This window comes from Vanacampus margaritifer, chromosome 12, assembly GCF_051991255.1.
Source record: "Vanacampus margaritifer isolate UIUO_Vmar chromosome 12, RoL_Vmar_1.0, whole genome shotgun sequence".
Lineage (NCBI taxonomy): Eukaryota > Metazoa > Chordata > Actinopteri > Syngnathiformes > Syngnathidae > Vanacampus > Vanacampus margaritifer.
Window position 1 is genome coordinate 14,358,549 of NC_135443.1, and position 20,695 is coordinate 14,379,243.

The 20,695-nt window shown below is 39.3% G+C and overlaps 1 protein-coding gene across 2 annotated transcripts; it reads right to left on the reverse strand.

Annotated features, from left to right (window-relative positions):
* Window positions 1-310: 310 nt before the first annotated feature.
* kif16bb (kinesin family member 16Bb) lies at window positions 311-20,184 on the reverse strand. Of its 2 annotated transcripts, none has more exons than XM_077581898.1 (19): window positions 20,041-20,184; window positions 19,907-19,970; window positions 19,713-19,814; window positions 19,478-19,594; window positions 17,275-17,372; window positions 15,312-15,427; window positions 15,054-15,196; window positions 14,652-14,820; window positions 13,942-14,064; window positions 13,660-13,832; window positions 13,518-13,580; window positions 13,352-13,411; window positions 9,250-9,369; window positions 9,092-9,143; window positions 8,857-8,991; window positions 7,633-7,715; window positions 6,949-7,028; window positions 3,457-3,547; window positions 311-2,780 (listed from the first exon to the last, which is right to left on the reverse strand). In XM_077581898.1, the coding sequence occupies exons 1-19, from the start codon at window positions 20,085-20,087 to the stop codon at window positions 702-704; spliced, it is 3,915 nt and encodes a 1,304-aa protein (XP_077438024.1). In that variant the 5' UTR covers window positions 20,088-20,184; the 3' UTR covers window positions 311-701. The 2 variants fall into 2 exon arrangements, with proteins under 2 accessions (XP_077438024.1, XP_077438023.1); XM_077581897.1 differs by having other exon boundaries at window positions 8,857-8,994.
* Window positions 20,185-20,695: the final 511 nt, after the last annotated feature.

Consider the following 20,695-nt stretch of genomic DNA (forward strand, 5'->3'; position numbering starts at 1 on the left):
TTGCCACCTGCTGGCCGTTTATGTAATTGCCTTCTGTATGCTCTAGCATTAAAAAAAAAAATCATGAGTCTTTGGGACACTTAAAACATTTACAATGGAACATATCTATACGTTTTTGGCCGCAAATTTGTTATTAGTCTCCTTTAAGATTTTTTTAAAACGTAAATGTAGCACTAAATCTAAACAAAAGAAAGATACTGGTAGAATCCTTATGATAGGTCCAGTTAAATTTAGAGTGTCAATAAATGTCATCAAATTTGAATAGGATCAAGTGGGACACAGCAGTCTAACTGGAAATAAACTCCACATGTGTAGGTTTTGTATTTATTTGCAAACAAACATTAAAATTTGTACATAAACATTCAGGATCAATAATTTGACAAGTAAATGACAAACATGTATTTGAAATTATTAAAAATCTAATTATAAATACTATCAAATGAATTGAACATTCACGCATTTCAAATAAATCACTCACCACTGTGTAATCTGGTAAAACAAGCGAGGTAAAACTGAGGGAAGAACAAAATGCGGGCTTTAAAAATTCTAATTGCTAAAGCCATGTGATATAAAACGTCAATTTAATGGAAAGAATAAAATCAGACATCAAACTTGGGTGTAGCATTAGCAGTTATTTGGACTGGTTGCTAATTTTCCACGTCTTCAAGCTGAGCAGCTCATTACTGTCTGCCAGTTGTTGATCAGACATTTGACAAATAATTAATCAGGCATGCTGCCTCAGCGGAGCAAGTGAAAGTTAATTTCCACACCTCCGCATGTGGAGATGAATTTGAAGCAAGCGCAGGCGGGGCGGCTCCTTTGGCCACACTTTCAGGGTGACCTCTGGCCCTCATGTTTGCAAAGATTAGATCCAGACCGACAACTCCGCGCTCGTCTTCATCATGTAACAACATGCAGCGCACATCGGCGCGGCGACGAAGAGTCAAGTTGCGGAATTGATGATGGCAGGGCCTTATGGTGAGCGAGCGTGGGGCTGGATAAAAGACAACATCTTCCTGCACCAGACCGATGTGCGTTTCGGTAAGTAACAGCTGAGTCACAGTTTCAATGCAGCTACTGGAGCTTAAGCAGACTTTCACGCTTGTATAGAATAAGATGTGCATATCACCAAGGGTAGCTGATGTTCCTTCTTCCATGTTGCAATAAAGAAGATAAATCAGGACGGCAAGACTCTTCTGAAACTGGCAGCACAATCTCAGACCAGCATCCAGCAGAAGATCAGGCACACATGCCTGTGAGTCCAATGATAACCTGTTCCCAAATGTCATCGAGTCACCATTAAACAGCAGGTGCTGAGAGACCTGGCTGTCCTCGGGGCTTACGACTTCGAGTATGGCCGAGCACACCTCTTGGGTAAGCGTCTGACTGTGAGTGTACACACCCAGGATGCTTTCGTGCGTTGCTCCCATCAAACGCAAGCCGTGGCCTGAAAAATTGATCTGCATCTCCTTCAAATGCAAGAAGGGGAGTTGGTGGAACAATATCAGCTGCTCAGATTCTGCAGTCAGCGTGTAAAGACCGGTTTCCAAGAGGACCAGGAGAGCAGGACAGGGTTCAGGTTGACCAACTTTAGCTACATTTAACCCAAAGAGAGCTACGATATTTTGGGGCAACGGCACTGTGCTGGGCAGGACTGACAGGAGAGATTTTTTTAGGTGTTTATATGAGAGATTTTGCAGGTTCGCAAGGGCAGCAGGAAAATCTATTATTGGTAGAAAACAACTTTTAATCTCATTTCTTTGCACAGTGGCGGAGTCATCTAATGTCTGATCCTCGTCCGTGGACATAAGGGTAATTGTCTCATTCATTGGGAACATCTCAGCACTCATTTTGTCCCATTGGCCATCCGGGTTCCAATCTGCTTTGATAATCTTTGTATCAGACATGACTGGTGCGGTTTGTTGATAACTGGCCCAAAGGTGTTCCATTATTTCCATCTGGACTTTCTGCACCAATGGGAGCTCTTTGACCATTGAATAAATACCACTAGTCTTGAAACATGAAAAGGCATAACTGCTTTTGACTAGGGAGAGGATTTGGCTATCAATTACAGACATGACCTTGCTTTCACTCACTAGAGAAATGAGATGATTGAACCAGTAAGTGACAAAATGCTTTTTTCTTTCCTCTTCAAACGGCTGCACGAGCGTGGATGAGCTCCAAAGGAAATGCCGAGCAATCCAACTCACTCGCTTGACCAAGGCACTCAGTCTTGATTTTTGAACTGCAACCTGTCTTCCAGACTCCTCCAAAAATCCACATTCATTTATGCCTCTAAGGGTCAACTGTCCCTTTAAGACGGTGTCCTCTGATGGACTGCTACAAGCATCTTCCTTAAGATGAGTGTTGGTTTGTTGGGGGACAGACGTGAAGCTAGTTTCGACTGTATGCTGAAGGTGAGACGTGTCGCCTAATGAGCTCCCACCAGAGCCAGGTCTCCCCTTGCCGCAATGAGCCACAACACCTTGGATCTCGTTAGCATTCCCCTCTGGCTTCATGACACATCCATCACCTAGGCCCAGGACACTTGTCTGCTGGAGGCTGCCATCCCCTGACCACACTTGCGCTCTTGTATAACTTGATACTTCAGCAGCATTCCCGGCTTCCCTCCAAGGGTGCTCAGACATCAGCTCCGGCCGTGATTTATGACACAGAACTATCTCCGGCTCCAGGTCACCCCTGGTGCTTACCCCATTCTGTTGTGTGCCGCCATCCAAATCCAAACTTGTGTGAGGGACGGGACTTTTTCCAGGTATTTTCTATTTTATATGGTGCCGGTGGATAAAAAGAAAACAGAGATGTTTCGCATTTCTTTTATGCCAACTACAATCAATTTGCTTACTATTACATTAGAATACATTTTACATGCCTTCCTTCTATATATTTTTATAGGAATTGCTGAGTACTGATAACAGGTATTGGTATCAGGCCTTATTTCAAGGTATCTGTATTTGCAGCGGTCACCGATACGATTAGAAATTAGAAAAATGTTATGCAATGTCAAGGAAAAATGCTAAATTGGGATGTATAGGTCTTTTATTTTTATTATCTTTCCAGCTATCATCTAAACCGCTTATTTTGGGTGGGTGGGGATTTTATGTACCAAAAGTACTAGTGGTATTGGCACTTCTATCAGTAACGACTCATAAGTTGAGTACTCATACTGTTATTGGTCTGAAAAAAAGTGGTATCAAACATCCCTACATTTAGTTTTTAAAATACGTAATTTAATTTAAGCTATGAGGGAGAATGTAATAAAGGTATACACATTGACATAGTCTGAAGATGCTTTGAGAAAATGTTATGCCTCTGTATGGTGGCCCACAGAGTGGATCGGCATTATCAATACTACAGACAGTTTATCTTTGCTCACAAAATTGATCTTTAAAGTGCATAACTGCTGTAGTTTAAAAAAACAAACAAACACATACTTACAGTCGTTGTGAAACGATCTGCTTCCGCAAAGGTGGAATAGCGGGTCACGAGTTCAGCCTCCACAGTCTTTGAAGTAGGTAGATCGAGCTCACTAAAATGGATAAAGTTAAAGATCAGAACAGAAGAAAAGGGACACATACACAATGCAACAATATCTCATTGCCAATGCTGCAAGGGATTTCCATTTATACAATTAAAATCAGTTAAAGGTTAAAGATAGGGTTGCAACAAGCCTGGACTCCACTTTAAATAAAGCAGCATTGGTTGGCGAAAAGCACTGAGCAAATGGCTGGATAAGATTGGAGCCATCTTACCAGCTGTGGAAAAAAATAATAATAATAATAATTTGTGCATGTTGAGATTTAAATATCGTAGTGGAATAAATGTGCTTCAGATCAATCACATGATGAATTTATAGTAATTTTGCTGTGAATCGATGAGCAAATTTGTTGCAATCAAATTCAAAATTTGTGTACTAGCGTCAAAAGCACAACACCTTGAGGTTGGGCTCAAAAGTTCACTCCTTGGGAAGAACCAACATTGCATAAATATATATGCTGCTGTTTACAAAGTATTTATTTAAGGAAAAAAAACAGGTTTAAAACATCACATCTTGCTTATGGTGGCCATTTTAGTGTGAATTTGTGAAAATAGGAAATTTACAATTACTGCCTGCATTACTTACCTTGAAGACTATACAGTTAGTAAATATTCAGCAGTGACAAGCAATGCAATTGATTTCATGACCTGTACAAAAGCCATGATAAACTGAATCATCTATATTTTTTTTATACCCAACATCATAAGTTGGTGTCAGAGTTTGTACTAGCGCTGGTACATATACATATTTTTCCTGGTTAAATAAGAGTGAACAAAAAGTTCAAGCCTGCATTTGGATACTGAGTGGGTAATCATAGTAAAAGTTGAACAGCAGTGCCATCGGTAGTTGACGCTGGTCTTGATATGGGCTGCGCTGCTAAGATCAAAAGCACAGGACCGAGCTCTGACTCATAATCATAGTAGCCCTTTTCTGCTTCATGTTTTGAAATAGCCATGTTGCATCTCAAAGCAATCATTTGTATTTTCCCAAATAACTAAATTGCTTGTTACTTTTCAATATAGTCAAATAAGCAAAAGTATATTAGAAATCAGTAGAGTGAAAAGTTTTACAGGTAGAGAGAGCAACCATACTGTTAAAGTTTCAGAATCTCTAGTAAGTAAAGTCATGCTTTGCCAAAACAATCAATCCATTGACATCTTTCAATAACCCTTATCTTGTTCAGGATTGCAGGGTCAACACAATCTTCACATTAATTAAAAATAAAAAGATTAGAGAAACCCTAATGCTTTTGAGTTTAACAATTTGAAAAATGATGGAATGTTGACTAAATATGTATCAAATTAGTAGCTACTGAATTCTTACAGCATAGAGCGGAGGTGTCTAGGGCAGCATACAGAGAAAAATTTAAAAAATGAAGGGCCACTAGCATCCTTCACCTTTAAGAGCTAAAGACATGCTAGGCAATTATATATAGGGCCAACACCAGAGGTGTCAAACTCCGGTCCTCGAGGGCCGCAGTCCTGCAGTCTTTGGAGGTTTCCCTCTTCCAACACAAGCTGATTCCAATCAGCAGGATCATTATCAGGTTTATGCAGAGCTTGCTGATGAGCTGATCATATATCAGCTGTGTTGAAGGGAAACATCCAAAACCTGCAGGACTCCGGCCCTCGAGGACCAGAGTTTGACACCTATGGGGCCCTACACAGTATTTATTAGCTGCTATCTCCACTTTCAGAACCAAAACGCACTAGATCATTTTGATGAGACAAGAGCAACCTCTCGAAACAGATTACATTCTTTGACGCTTAAAGAACAGGGAGAAAAGTGCACTGTTATTCTAAAAGGTCAAACAGATTATGAAACATTTATTGTGCCATTCTAAGGTTGTTGATATCAGGAAGCGTTTTGCAGTCTCTTTCTAGCTCTAAAAATGTTTGTCATTAGCTGATGTCGTTTTTCATTGGTTGACTTGTCCAACGTGCGTTACCTAGTACACAAGTGCTTGCTTATTAAATACATTCTATCTTAGAGGCTATCGCGGGATGTTCACTCCCGTCCCATCCCACAAGCAAAAATCCCGTCTGGTCCCAGTCCTGGAAAATAATTTAAAAAATAAATACTGTTCTGTCCCACTCCTATACCACTCCCATTATGGAGGTCAACGGCATCATCTAAAAAATAAAAATAGCGTATGAAAAGGAAAATACAAATGGCTGCACAAGTGTGTTTATCTGTCCAAATTTTTCCCCGAACGGATATTGAATTAATCCCGCTCCCATGAAGGTGACATTTTTTCCTGTCCCTTCCCAATCCTGTGATTAAAGGTAAAGTTCACTCCCATCCCACGGGAATCCTGGAGAAAAAAAGAAGAAAAAAAAAAGGCAGCCTCTACTGCAACCTATGGCTATTGGTACTCATTGTTCTAATACTTTCAGGAAAACTAAACCACCATAACTGTTGATATTGAGGAATAGAAAACATGAGCCCCAATCTACTTTCAACAACGCTACTACAAGTGGGGAGAGGGAGAGTTAATTTGCCTTTCTATCTTAAATTAAGTCCCAAGCTGAATTACTTTCCATTCCAAGATGAGGTGAGTGAGCTATAGAGCATGTCAATTGCAAAACAGAAAGCTTCCGTTATAATGAACAAACAGGTGTAATCTGACTGATAGCAATCTTTAAAAAATAACAATAATAGGAGTAAGGCTACGTTAGGTTTATACTCTTCCAAAACCACAGTGACAATGCAATCCCTTCCCCAAGCACCCTCAACTGTACTTTGCAAGTAGGGCTGGGTATCGATTACATTTCGATTCACAAGAGTTCAGTTCGATTAGATTTTTCCAGATTTGATTTACTTCAATCCAATATTGATTAATTATGGAACATCAATTATTTTTACATGTCAAGGACATTATAAAAACTGTACAAATATTAAATGCCAAAGTAAATTTTGCGGAGGCAGTAACTGGTGAAATGATTTAGTATATTAATGAAATAAAATAACATTTTAGAATCACTTAAGTGTTACACAAACATTGACATTAGCAAGGATGAGACAAATATTTTCGTAATTCTAATTTAATAACGTAAATATTATAAATTGTCTTAAAGTGCAATAAGTCAAGTATTTCATAAATGTGGGGTCGTGGCAGTTCATAACCGACTGAACTACTACAGAAGCCAGCCTGGGACAGCCTCTCAGCTATGTAGACCAGCTGTGATTTGCACTGGCACAGCTTGAAATACTTGGGGGTAACATGCCAATTTGCATGTTCACACTTGTCACAGAAACACTGCCATGATTTATGGCTTTGATTTTGCAATGACATATTTTGCACATCAAGATAGAGAGTTAGGAACCAGGTTTTAACTGGACCTTTCACAAGGAGTCAAGAGTCTTTTGTATGCATCTGCCTCAAATCTTACCTTGGAAGACCAAGTGTCACCTTGGACAAATTGTAAGATTTCGATTTTGGCGACAATGTGATCATCGATATCAGCACACTCTGCAGAGAATAGAAGGAGACAAGACTGGAATGAAAATAGAAAATATTTCTGTTGCTTAGTAAAAATGGATAAGGCAATTAACTCATTCACTCCCAGTCATTTTCACAGAAGCAATCCCCTTCACTCCCGGCTGTTTTACTGGATTTTGCAAGGCTCACAGAATATTGTGTTCTAACCCTATAAAAACCTGGAACCTACCAACAGAAAGATGAGCGTCTCTTCTTTCATCAGGGGGAGAAAAAGTATATTTCAATCCGTTTCGCAGCAATTAGCATTGGAATACAGCCAAGTTTCATCATTATTCACAAATCTATTTAGAAATGCGAGTAATGAGCTATTTTTCCACACGGCCCCTGGTTGATTTCTTTTGCTCTGCTGCCACCTGCTGGCAGTGTGTAATGACTACCATTTCTTCAACTTCTGTATGCTCTAGCATAAAAAAAAACTTAAGTCTTTGGGACACTTAACTTAAAAAAAACGTATAAAAACATTCTATTTTAAATGTTCTAAGTTCATGCATATGATAAAGTTATTGAAAGAAGTTCAGCAACTACTCATTCTACCACAGACAGTATTTCTGCTGTGGCCAGACTCTGCCCTCACCTGCTGTTTCTCTCTGAGATTGGCGGCTTCAGTTGGGTGGTTAAAGCGCAATGTGGTTCTTCTTCCAAGGTGTATGATGGAACCTGAAGAAAAAGGAGTTAATAAGAGAGTGGAAAATTACCAAGTTACCTGCAAGCTCCAAATATTTGGAATTAATCATGCAAGCCCTACTAAGACAGGTGCAGCAATTAAAGATTTGAGGCTCTTCACAACATTTCCCACCAAGAGTAATGATGTGTCAGAACATCATCCATAATTCATGAAAAGTTACTAAAGAACCCCAGACTTGGCCGTTAGAAACCTTCCTGTCAATGTTTCAACACATTGAAGTGTCTTCACTAAAAACCTGCTGGCATAAAACGGGAGCTGGCCTACATTTCCTCAAATGAGCAAAAGGGAATGACTTGCTACGAAGAAAGCAATTTCCAACGTGAATGGCAGCGATCTAAACCACGGGATGATCTACCAGAGTAAAAAACGGTCAAGGACGGCTTGGTAATCCTCAAAAAGTGATCAAATTGAAGTGATATTGGAGTGTATACATCAGGCTCAGATTCATGCAATCACAGCCAGAGATTTTCTCAAGGCCTTGCCATGCAATCTCCGCCTCAATGCTGGCTCCGGCAATTTCTAATCTTGCAACTACAAATTACTTAGACAAGTGACAAAGGACCCTCTGATAGATTCCAGCTGCTGTTAGACAGAAAATTACAAACATTTGTTGAAGAAAACGCCCTCAGATACAGCTGTTTGTGAAGGGGATATGGGAAAAGCTGAAATGGTTATAAAAAGGCGGCTGGCAAAAGGCTGTGCCGCACTGTTGAGTTGTTATCTCAGAAAGCCAAGCCCAGATGAAGAGCAGGCAGAAAGCCGCAAGGGCTCCAAGGCCCAGCAAGCAGTGCCTGTTTGGACAAAAGAGGTTAAGAGTCTCAACAATGTTTGACTCTCTCCTTTGAAAGAGTAATGCTCAGCTACCACTTCGACCTGTGGGCCTCTATCAACTCCATCTGCCAATTAAGGAAAAACAGCCTAGGGCTTTGTTGGCCTCTCACCCTTGGAAATGTTTATGAATAGAAACTATCCATTTTAAAAGCTGCAAAAATGTGATGCTGCAAGAGCCAAGGACAACATGGATTTCATCAATTGAAACGGCTTAATAACCAAATATGGGAACAAGCTCTTTCCTTTCATTTCACTCTCCGAGAGAATATGAGGCAAACTTACCCTGAGTCAGCTGACAGGGATGAGTTACCACAGTGCCATTGATTGAACACACTGCACCCTCCTGAGGGATGAGCGTCACAGTCCCCGCGTGGTTCTCAAACGCACAATGTTCACTGCCGAGCCCAGAATCACCATCTTCTATGAGAAACAAAAACATGTCAACAATGCATTTCAGAGCCAGTAAATCAACAGATGATGCAACAATGGGCTCTATAATTTAGTAACCCTGACTCACCAAAATTCAAACGGCAAGATGCTTTGTTTGTGTTTATCGTGGTTCTGCCTTCCTACAGTGGTGATTAATCAGGAGACAATATTGTAAGGTGTGTTTTGTTCTACTACAATTCTAAAGAGCGATTAACAGAAAATGCAAAGATGAAACGCTTCATTCACTTTCAAATAATATAGAACGACGCCAGTGCTCAGCAAGTCTTCATCAATGCTGATCAGATGGGGGAACTGGCAGTCCAAAACCAATGCGCTTCCTTCCTTCTTAAGAGCCACCGCCTCCTCCTATGGGACACAAAAGATTATCCTGAGAAGGACAGAGACCATCTCAATAGCCTGTAGTCGAAATGGCACACAATAATAAAAGGAAAAAAAAAGCTGACAGACATTTAATGACAAGCAGCAGACAACTAAATTCTTTATGACTGCTCTTCCTTGCCTGAAGGCCGAGCAGAAGAGCCGTATTTGGGCCATGTGTTGCTATGAAGCAGTCGAGTGGCTGACGGGGAAAGAGGCGCAATAAATCATTTAGATTACCATGGCGAGAGTCAAACTGTACATTGTGTTCGCCGAGCCAAAAAGACGCAGCGCCAGCAGCCACACACACACATTGTATAATGCACCATTGCCACCGGTGATGCGTAACATTCAAGGATATGTCGCTTTTAACGTTCGTAAGATTGTACAACAAACTTATTCCACATCATTAAGAATGTATCTAAAGAAAAGAGAGAGATAGATAGCTATAGAAGGAAAAAAGGCAGTCATACAACAGTGGATCCTCCAAAGTTAATGTAGGATTACAAAGTTGCCCCTTAAAGGCAAAGTCAACAAAAATGTTCTTTACCATAGTATGTGCCGCACTAGTCTAAACACGGCATTCTGATTAATATTGAGTTTGTGGACTAGGAAAAAAGTATCAAAATCCACCTATTTGTATCCATCTCAGGGGGCGGCCATTTTGTCACTTGCTGTTCACTGGAAATGACATCGCAGTTGCTCAGGTAACAACCAATCAAGGCTAAGTTTCAGAAAACTGGTGAGCCATTGCAAAGAACAAAAAATTATGTTGACTTCCCCTTTAAGCGATTTACTGTTCAGAGTACAGAAAGTAATTTCCAACTCAATTGACAAGAAATGAAGCGTTTAGCCTTGGATGACTCACTGGGTTCAAAGGCCACACTGAATTGAGCCATAAAAGAGAAATTTACCCCTAGACAAGTGTTCACGGCCAATAATGTCCCTCCCAGGGCTCCTCAAAGAGGTATGCGCCTTTTAAAATGCTGGACTAACACCTCTGATTGCTATGGATTATCAGGAGTACCTCCCAAGAGGTAGAGTAGAAAATCTTGCATATGGGGAACTGTATATCCACCATTCTATAAACGCCTTTCTCCTCCTCACTTTGGCATGGATTGGATGGTGACAAGAAGCATGTCCACAACCTCCGCCTCACTCAGTGGCAGTTGAGAGATTGAAGAAATCCTCCTCACCAGCCCCCTAATGAAGCAGGAGAGGTATCGACCGGGGCCTGTTAATTAAAAGGGATTCTTCACAGACTTCATTAGAAGTTGGGAGAGGCCTGTCAGATTAATGCACTGTGTCACATTCCTCTGACATCAGGAACAGATAAAATGCTCTTAGAGTCCCCTCACATGCACATACGTGGTAGTGAACGCCGCATTTCAGATGGGCACACAGTCAGTGTGTCATGTTGACCAAAGAAAATAAAATCTGCTTTTCACTTGAGGCAGCTGGTGAACAGATTGTAATTCATGAAGACACTGGCTAAAGGAACATTGACTTCCATTAAACACTATCAGCAAAATGGTATTTTATTTTCCTCTGAGCATTTTGACATTTCCATCTAGTTCACCAATATGATTTCCAATCACCCAACTAATCATTCTTAATAACCATCAGTTATGTCACCTGGAGCAACATGCCAGCTGAGCAGAAATTTCCAGCAGAGAAAAATACATGCATTTGTCAAGCATTACTACATGTAAATATTGATTCTACTGAAAAAGAAAATATCTGGCACACCCTAAAAATTACAATTAGTTTTTAATGCAACACCACAGCCACAATTTACCATTTTAAACTGTATTTATAACAAATTGCACAAAAATGCAATAATACTAAATTAATACTACTACTCTTCGTGTTTTGCAAAGTTGATTGTGATATGCAAATTTCAGCTTTAGCGGAGTACGCAAAACAAATATTCAAATATGTAGTGTCAGTATTTTTCCTGTTCTTATTTACACTTTCAATTCTGGTAAGAGACGGCTCCGGATCCGTTTAATAATTTTCTCCTCCCCATATGCATCTGGGAAGCTGACGATTCATAATCAGAGTCAGATTTTAAATATGAAAACACAACATACCCACAGCTCTTGGTTCACTTGTCTCAATGGCCTTAATTGAATTTCAGCAATAGAATAAATTTTTTAAAAATGTGTGAAAAGCATTTAAATTACAAAGCATGTGACGGAAATGTTTAGGGGTTTTATTTTTGTATAGAGCAGGGGTCACCTGTCCACGAGCAACAGGTAGCCTACAGGCCTGTTGAAAAATGCTTTACAAATGATGGGACATTGTGATTTTCCTCAAGATGTTGTAGAAGTGTCCATTTGAAAATTGAAACACCGCCATAGATTTTTATATGTATTTTTTTTTTTTTAAGTGCTGCATATTTATATTGATTTGTTATCTAATTATTGTGACAGATTTTATGTTGACATAAATTAGTATTTACTAATAACATTAGTAAAAGTGATTTGAGCACATTTGCTATTTCAGAAGTGTGTACCAAACATAGCCCTTTGCATCAATTTACCCAAGATGTGGCACTTACATTTAAAAATAAAAAAAAATGGTAGGTGACCCCTGGTATAGATGAGTGCCGAGTGAGGATGCAGATATTCCACTTCTCTAAATTAAGTACCGACCCCACCTCCATTGTCTGCAAAAGTATTCGATGACAGAATCCCACTTCTAATTTTTTCCCCCAGACAAAATGCAAATGTACTACTACTGGGAGACAAATGTCAAATACAAAAAGTTGTTAAAATGATTTGAATTTTGGCATCACTAAAGCGCCTGCTGTTCACCAGTACAGTGGATTTTCGCCCAGATGCCACAGGAATGAAAACAGCTATAATGCCCATTTTCTTTAGTCAAATTACCTCTAAAATATATTAAGACAAAAGACAGTTCATTAATATTGCATGCCCACCAGTACAAGATTAAAGTGCCATATGCCAATAATCAAAATTTTGTCATTAGGAGCAATGGCAGCTGCTAATGAGTTCCAGTACCATTGTTTTGAATAAGAGACTGCCAAGCACCTCCAATTGTTCTCTTTTAACCAACTTCGAGCATAGAATACTAATACCGCAACATACGGTAACACTGGCATTTAGGCATGGATATTATTAATAGCCACTTAAAGATATGCTAAATCAACATACATTGACCCAAAAATGTAACCATGTACCCAATAAATTGCTTAACATAATCTTGGAATATTAAATATATTTCGAGACATTTTGAGAAATATCACTAGTGTAGGTGTGAGGAAACCTGCTCAATACTCAAAGTATATAATCTAGCATGTATTATTGGACAATAAATCAACCCCCTGATTCTCATGACAGGCACGATCCCTTTTATGCATAATGGCTACTTGGCTAACTATGATGAGGCCCAAAATGATGGCATTTGGTTTGATTTGGGATGTTGGGAAAACATTCAGACGAAAATTGTTCAGCAGTCACTGAACTGTGCTCTTTTTCTCCCCCTAGAACCTTAGGGTTTTGCAAGCTCACAGCCTCAGAAGCAATATTGGGTTGCAGCAGAGTGCATGTCATTTTGGTTCCTCTTTGCCAGACTTCCAAACACTGTCACACTCACCTGAGGAGTATTTCAACAACTCAGCGTTTGGGTGCCATTTAAATCTTAATAGATGCAAAGTTATATTTCATGCCAGGTTGACTCTGTTTTTCTCTCTCCCTCCCGACTATACACTTTGCAACATATCTGGATGTTTATAGGAGCTGTGGGGACACCAACTGGTGATATGACTTTACTGCAAGCACAAGTGTCAAAACTGCTTCCATCTTGACTAGGCAGAAGGGAACAAGGATTCTAGTAGGTATTGAAAGGATGAAAAAAAAATGTTACTAAAACAATTGTTCAGAAAATTAAAATAAACTTCCATTGAACAGGAAAAACTTGTGACAAAATGTAACACCTGCTATACCTGCAGAATACCACGAGTCTCCTCCCATTTGCAAGTCCACTCTTTGGTTAGAGTATAAACCTGCAAAAATGGAAAGGATTGCAAAAGTTAAATAAGCACCCTAAAACTGTTCAGTTAACTGTCTAACTATATTATAACTATTATTATTAATGCATAGTATACTGACCTTTTCCTCGTTTTGATGCAACTCCTCTTCTACTCTCAGTGAGGAAGACAGACTGCGAGAAACCTGTAAATAAATATATGTCCATGGTAATGAACTCTGCAAAAACACCTGCCAATATTGCATGACAGCAACAATACAGAACCTGTTTGGTTTCTAGCAGACTTTTCAGCCTGGCAACTTCTGCCTGTAGATCCCGGATCAACTGGACACTGCTGTCTTCGTTCACTGTGGGGGTGTTCACGATGTTTCGAGCCCGGTTGGCATAACGCAATGTGCTCAGGGTCTCCCCATAGTTCACGCTAGCGGGGGAAATGGCTGCAACAAAGGGTTATCGTAGAGAAAAGCACAGATGAGTGATATAATATAAAGCATGAACAAAGAAGATTACCTGGTTCAAGTGTAGATTTGTGTATACAGTACATACTTGCAATCATAGTAGTCTTCGAGTTTCCACCAAGACTGTCTTTAAGCAGCCATGTAAGAACCGAGTCTCTGTAAGGGATGAAGGTCATCTTTTTTGTTGTCGGTTGTCCTACACTGAGCTCGGCTGGAAGGTCACAAGCGCATATATTAAAAACTAAAATAATTTCTAATCAGTCCTCAGGAAGTAAAAATAAAAGTAAGCCAACCCTCAAATTAAAATTCACTTTCACTAAATTAACTTGGTTGTGAATAATTTTGTGCTGAAAAGGGAATGTCACCCCAAAATAATTATTAATATATACTAATCTGAACAGTATTCTGATTAATAAATATTAAAAATAATTAAAATGACATCACAGTTGGCTCGGGTAACCAATCGCGACAGCTTGCGAACATCACATGACCAATTTCAGAACAGGCCAGTCGAGATTGGTCGTTACCTGAGCAACTGTGATGTCATTTTCAGTCGAAAGCAAGTGGAAAAATGGCCACCCTGGGATTAATAAAAGAAAGTGGATTTTTTTTGCCTGATAAATATTCCACAACATCAACCAAAATGCCAAATTTAAACTAGTGTGGATGCATAGAACATTGTAAAGAAAATTTTGGGTAGGCATCCCCTTTAACTGTCACTTTCCCATTTATGTTCCTTTTGGCACAATAGCCAACATGGTGTCAGTAGGCTTAAATCCTGTTTTTAGTGCCATTTACCCAGAGCTGAGATAACATTGCCCAGGGTGACGAGGGATTTGTTGATATTGGCGCCCTCCTTTAATCTGATGCCCGAAGTCTGCGTGGTGTCGGCCCTCTCACTGCCAGCCAAGTCGACCAGGTGGATCTTACTCACCATCTCACGTGGCAACTCTGCATCAAACCAGGTCTGTGAAAAAGAAAAGGCATACTCCAGCACATAGCAGCAAAAGAGCAAATTACAATGAATAGGGGGGCTGGGTGGGCTTTTGAAGTTACTGAAAAAGTTCAGGACACCAACAGAGAATCAGGTTAATTAGAACTCCTGAGACACAATGGCCTTTATCAACCTCCCAAAAATTCAAGAGGACTTCAAAATGTACTCCAACTTAATACAGTGCACTCATGTATACCACACCCCACCTGAGTGAATCTGATGGTGAAGATCGCATGCGAGCGGCTGCTGGAGTCATTCATCCCTGTGCTTGCAGTGATACGGTTGGCGTTGCCAGCAGCTATCAACGCTTCCATGCTGCCGTAGCTGTGGACCAAATGCTTGGACAGATCTAAGCACAGAAGAAGTTTACATGTTTTAAGAAATTACCATATTTATGTCAACTCAGGAGAGTGGGATATTAGAAGAAAGTGTATGTGTGTCAGTGGGGGGTGAAAATCTCTTACTCTCAACGTAAGGTCCATCCCTCGGGTGCTCTCTCACTCTTAATCCTCCACCCTCCATGACTACAGTCTTCTTTTTAAGAAGGTCATTCACACGTTCATTGTAGATTTCCATAAAGCTGGTGTACAAAGTCCAAAAGGGTTTTAGTGTAAGTTCAGTTTGCGAATGACAACACCAAACAGTAAGAGCGCACACCATCAAAAAGCCTTATAAAAAAAAAAAAAAGTCACTTGTGAAACAGAGCAAACTTCTAGAACCAATTAAGTAATGTTTCTCCAGAGGTACCAGACGTTCACTCTGCTCAAACCTGATTTGAGATGTGACAATATACAGTAAAAAATTAAAAAAAATAAATAATAATAAAAAACATTGAATTTGTTTTCTATGGCCCAGACAAATGTTGGCTTGACACAAGAGCCATAGCAATTCTTTGTTCAAATAAGATTTTAACCTTTTAGTAAATAAATAATAAAATCTAGGTAGCTATATCAAAAACTGTCCAAATAGGTTGCATCCAAACAAGACTGTCACAATAAATGATTAGCAGGATTTAAAGCAAAGTTATTTAGGAAGACACTCTTGCTAAAGAAGCATACTGTCTGCCATGCAAGTTTTGGCTCAACATAATGAAGACTGCAATAGATGAAGAGTGTTGAATTCTAAAACAAGCCGAAGAGTTAGAGATTTTCCAGAATTAATTACAACAGTGTTCTGACTGTCTTGACCAGACAAAAAAAGTTCAAATTTCAGATTAATTTGGGTTTGCAAGAACTTATGTTGTTCCCCTATTTATACAAAGCCAGCTACATATGGCACCATTTTTGACAACGCATATGAGGGAACTGAAGCAAGCAGAGCCTATTAAAGAACAAACAATATTAAAATGTAAGCATTTTTTTCAGTCAATATAAAGTTATCTAAAAAGCTAACACTAAAGAAGGCAAGCAAATGAAAATACAGTTGTGGGGCTACAAATGCACTGCAAGCGCCAAAATGTGAATACACTTGAATTTCCTCAATACAAGGAGGAGGAGATCTGGTAAACCGGAGGGGGGCACAGAAGAAATTGCTTGTTTTGCAAGTTCTTTCTTTGTGAGGAAAAAGGAGGCATGAAGTAGGGCAAGGTGCAATCTGAGGGTAAGCAGCAGGTAGTAAGGTGTAAAGTGGAGCAACCTTTTTTTTTGTTACAAAGGAGGCATTGACTTTCAGAATATTGTAGTTAACTTCATTAGTGTGGTGAATGATTAATAGAGGCCATGTAATAATGCAACTGAGGTTAGTTTTGAGGGGAGGCTGTTTGCAGGTTTGAGATCTATATTTGGAGATTAGGAACAGTGTTTAAAAAAAAATACGAACCTAAATTTTTGAGGGACGACTATATACACAAATGTATAGGTATTACTGTACTGATGATATCCAACACGACAAATTGATAAAGAAAACGTGACTGGTCACATATTTCTTCATTGCTGTTCTCCTTTTTGCATCACTGGAAACAATATTCTGTATCCGTTTAATTTGTGAAAGTCAATTTTTCCTTACAATAATATGTTGTATATGCCCCCATTAGAATAAACATGACATGCTGATTAATATTGTGTTTATGGAATACAAGTTAAGCATCAAAATCCACCCCTTTTTATCCATGTTGCCACTTGCTGTTGACTGAAAATGACATCAGTTGATCAAGGCTAAGGTATCAACCAATCATGGTTCAGCTTCAGAAAACGGGTGAGCCATGATTGGTCATTGTCAATGGCCGAGTAACTGCAATTTTTAGTCGGCAGCAAAAAGGCACAATGGCCACACCCAATGATGGATTAAAAAAAAAAAATCATATTCCACAAACACATTATTAATTACAATACCGTATTTAGACTAGCGGGGCATATAAAACAAGTAGTTTAAAAATAAACTTTTGGGGGGTTGACTTCTACTTAAAAAATAATAAACATGATCCCTTACCTGACCTCTGTATGAAATGACACCAAATTGTTCATGCTTCTCTCTGATATTTTGGAGAACAAACCTTCGCAGATCCGTGGGATTAAACCTTTTTCTTCCTGGCAAATAAAACAAAACAAATGTTTACAACACTAAAAACTGTATTGATGTTGTATTCTCTACATGTGAGTGTATGTGTTGCTGTTGACAAAAAGCGGCAAGCGGTGGAACTACTACTGCAAAATGTTACTGAAGCGTTAAAGCAATTTCTTGATCCCTTGTTTTAATTACACAGCAGCTGATAGTGAGCATTAAGGACGTTTTATGTAATTACTAATTATCAAGTATGTTGAAAAGAGCAGTGATGCCATCCTGGTAGACATCCATTTGCCCCTTGGTAGAGTGAAATTTACATTTGAGTGCAAGGTGGGAAATGGAAAAGCTACGCGCTGCTGCACTCATCACGTTTTCTGATTAGTGCAGGAAAACAGACAAATGAAGAGAAAAGAAGAGGTCTGATGAGGTTACTTTCCAATGTAGAAATGTGTCAGCATTGCGTTCACGCTAGTTAAGCACTACTAAAATGTTTGGCAGTGTAAGCTCCTCAGTGCTGATTATATTGTGACAGGAGGAGTCTATTAGGTGAATGGCTGATGTGTTCCAAGAGTGGACCGTGGTTTAAAGAGTTGTTTAATTTTCAGTCATTTGTCTTTTTTTATGGCTCCTCCACAGCACCCAAACTGTCCTGGTAGCACATTCCTCCAGGATCTCTGATACACCTGGATTAGTTGAAGTCGCACAGTTCTAATTAGGTCTTACTTAAGTCATTGCATGAATCACAAGCATGAATGTTTACATCAGGAATATCCAAACTTATACAGAGATATCAAATGCTGCAAGGGCAACTTTGACATTGTCCAACTTTCTTAAAACAAACTAAAACCAAGCAAGCAATTATGTATCATAGTTATTTGTGTGTGTGTGTGGGGGGGGGGGGGGGCAATTATTTATAACGGCTGTTGTAGGTGAATTTAGGGGGGCCCACAGCTCTATATCCCATTAGAATAGATCCACCCCTGCCTTCAGCAGATGTCCACATTCAGAATCAAAATCAAGCGCAGTAATAAGATCACATTTTACAAAGCAGTGTTTACATGATGATCTACTTAAAGTGATGTTCACAAATCAGGCCTTTACTGTACATAGAGGATGGATAAAGTGGAGGAAACTTTTTTGCTTCTGAAACAAATATCTTAATTCACAAGGCAATACAAAGAGAGATAATTAGTTCATATCATGAAACACTCAAAGTCCAAATGTATTGTCAAGTGCATACCACTTTTTCAACACACACACACACACAAATGGGTTTCAGGCCATGTCAAAAGGTTGTTGACGTTTTTTTAAATGCCTGTAACGGCCGCTAGAGAAAAGACTGCGGGCCACAAATGGCCCTTGGTCATAGTTTGGATGCCACTAGTTAATGATGCAGCCAGTAAAACCAGAATTGTTTGATTAAGCAGAATGTCTATTGCTTTGACACCTCCATATGGTTCACATACTTTTTGCAACTGTATCTCTGGCTGCACTCATTTCACTCCCTTTGTTCTTGTGTCATGCCTTCACGTAATTGGGCCTTTGGTCAAAAAAGGGGTGAATCAGGATCTAAACGTCCTTGTTTATGTTGGTGATCCCCTAGCCTTAGTCTTTTAGCCTTGACTATTGCAGGTCATTTCTGGTGTAAAACATGCACACACAAAAACTAGTCCCGAAGTTTTACCCCAGGACCCACTCAATTAGTCATCACACCTGACCTTCAGCAGCTTCATTGGCTCCTAATTAACTATCATATGGACCAGGGTGTAAACCACCTTTTGCTCATGGTCAGCTGGGACATGCTCCAGCATACATGTGACCATAAAACAGACTACTCAGTGCCTTACTGATGTCCTCCAGCAATACTAATGAGTATTTTAAAATCCTCATTAACCCCCTCTTCTATGAACTGTTCATTTGAACAGAATGGGGTTAACAGTCATTGAGCCTCTGGAACACTCACCCTCCTGACATAAGAAACTTGCACTGTTCTGGCTAAAAACTAAATTGGCAGATTCACTTTGTTTTTTTTTCTGCTGATAAGCTGTACCTTATCACCATAGCAAGAATCTCATACATTATGCATGGATTCAAAACTTAAACGTGTTGGGAAATCTGGAAACCTTACCGCATGACCCATCATGGTGTAGGATTTGCCTGATCCAGTTTGGCCGTAGGCAAAAACACAGGCATTGAAACCTTCAAATGCAGCTTTTAAAACATCATACCCCAGATCATTGAATATCTAAAACACCAAAAAAATATATAGATTAGATTGTTTTAACCAAACAAATAACTTTTAAGACTCATTAACATTTACAAGCAAAACAGCAAAATGTGCAAACACACGCACACAAAAATACCTTTTCCTGTGATGCAAATGAGGGACTTTTGTAACTTGAGTCATATGAGAAATCGTAAGTAAATATCTTTGTGTTCTTATCGTCCCCTCGAATCGATGATGGCTGAAGAATTTCAAGAGCACCCATTATTTTTCAATAATCGCGCTCACAGCACATTGCTGATAAAACAAACAACAAAAAAACACCCTACCTACCTTACACAAATATATGGTGTTTCCTTCCAAACGAGTCACCACCTTGGATGATAATCGCTCTTCTCTGTGGAGAAGTAAAAAAAGAGTGTTTTGTGAGTAAATAAATTAATTAAGTATAGTTGGTTTTGTTTTACCGTTTGTTAAGTGGACGGACTCGAACTGCAACACGCACTGAGGCCATCTCGGAGAAAAAAAGCTGCAACCTTCCACGTTGAACGTGAGCGTCGGTAATAAGACCGTGTGAGAAGATCCACTGACAATTAATACACCTGTGAACTGTCTTGACCCATACCTTTTAAGGACTTGCACCTTTTCTCCAGTGGAGGGCGCCATTTACAAGCACAGATTTAAACATTGATGGTCCAATAAACAAATATATATTCAGAGGAAATTCAGACCTACCATGGTATTTTTGTAACATACAGACTGTTAAAACTGTTACGGTTGCATATTTCCACAAGCTTAATTTCCTAAAAAGCACGACTGTTGCACTAAGTGGATTATTGTGGCCATATTTTGGCCAGTTTTGAAATGTAGCTTTGTTATATTTTAACATGCAGTTACCAGGATAAGCCTCACTTTTTTAATAGCTAATGTACTCTGAAAGGCACTTTGAACATGTAAGCATTATAGTTCTGTTTTAAAATGTATATATGTACAAAAAATAAAAGTAGGGTGTTTCCAAAGGCTATTTTTGAAGATACCTTTTATTGTTATTTTATTATATTTATTGTTCTTATTACAATGTGTATATAAAAGTTGGATAGGAGTCTTTTAGTTTTTTTTTAC

Coding starts and splice junctions, on each gene's coding strand:
- kif16bb (XM_077581897.1), bottom strand. CDS start 20,087: ATGGCCTCAGTGCGTGTTGCAGTTCGAGTCCGTCCACTTAACAAACG. Junction 19,971..20,040: donor GTCCGTCCACTTAACAAACG/GTAAAACAAAAC, acceptor ACTTCTCCACAG/AGAAGAGCGATTATCATCCA. Junction 17,373..19,477: donor ACACCATGATGGGTCATGCG/GTAAGGTTTCCA, acceptor TTTATTTGCCAG/GAAGAAAAAGGTTTAATCCC.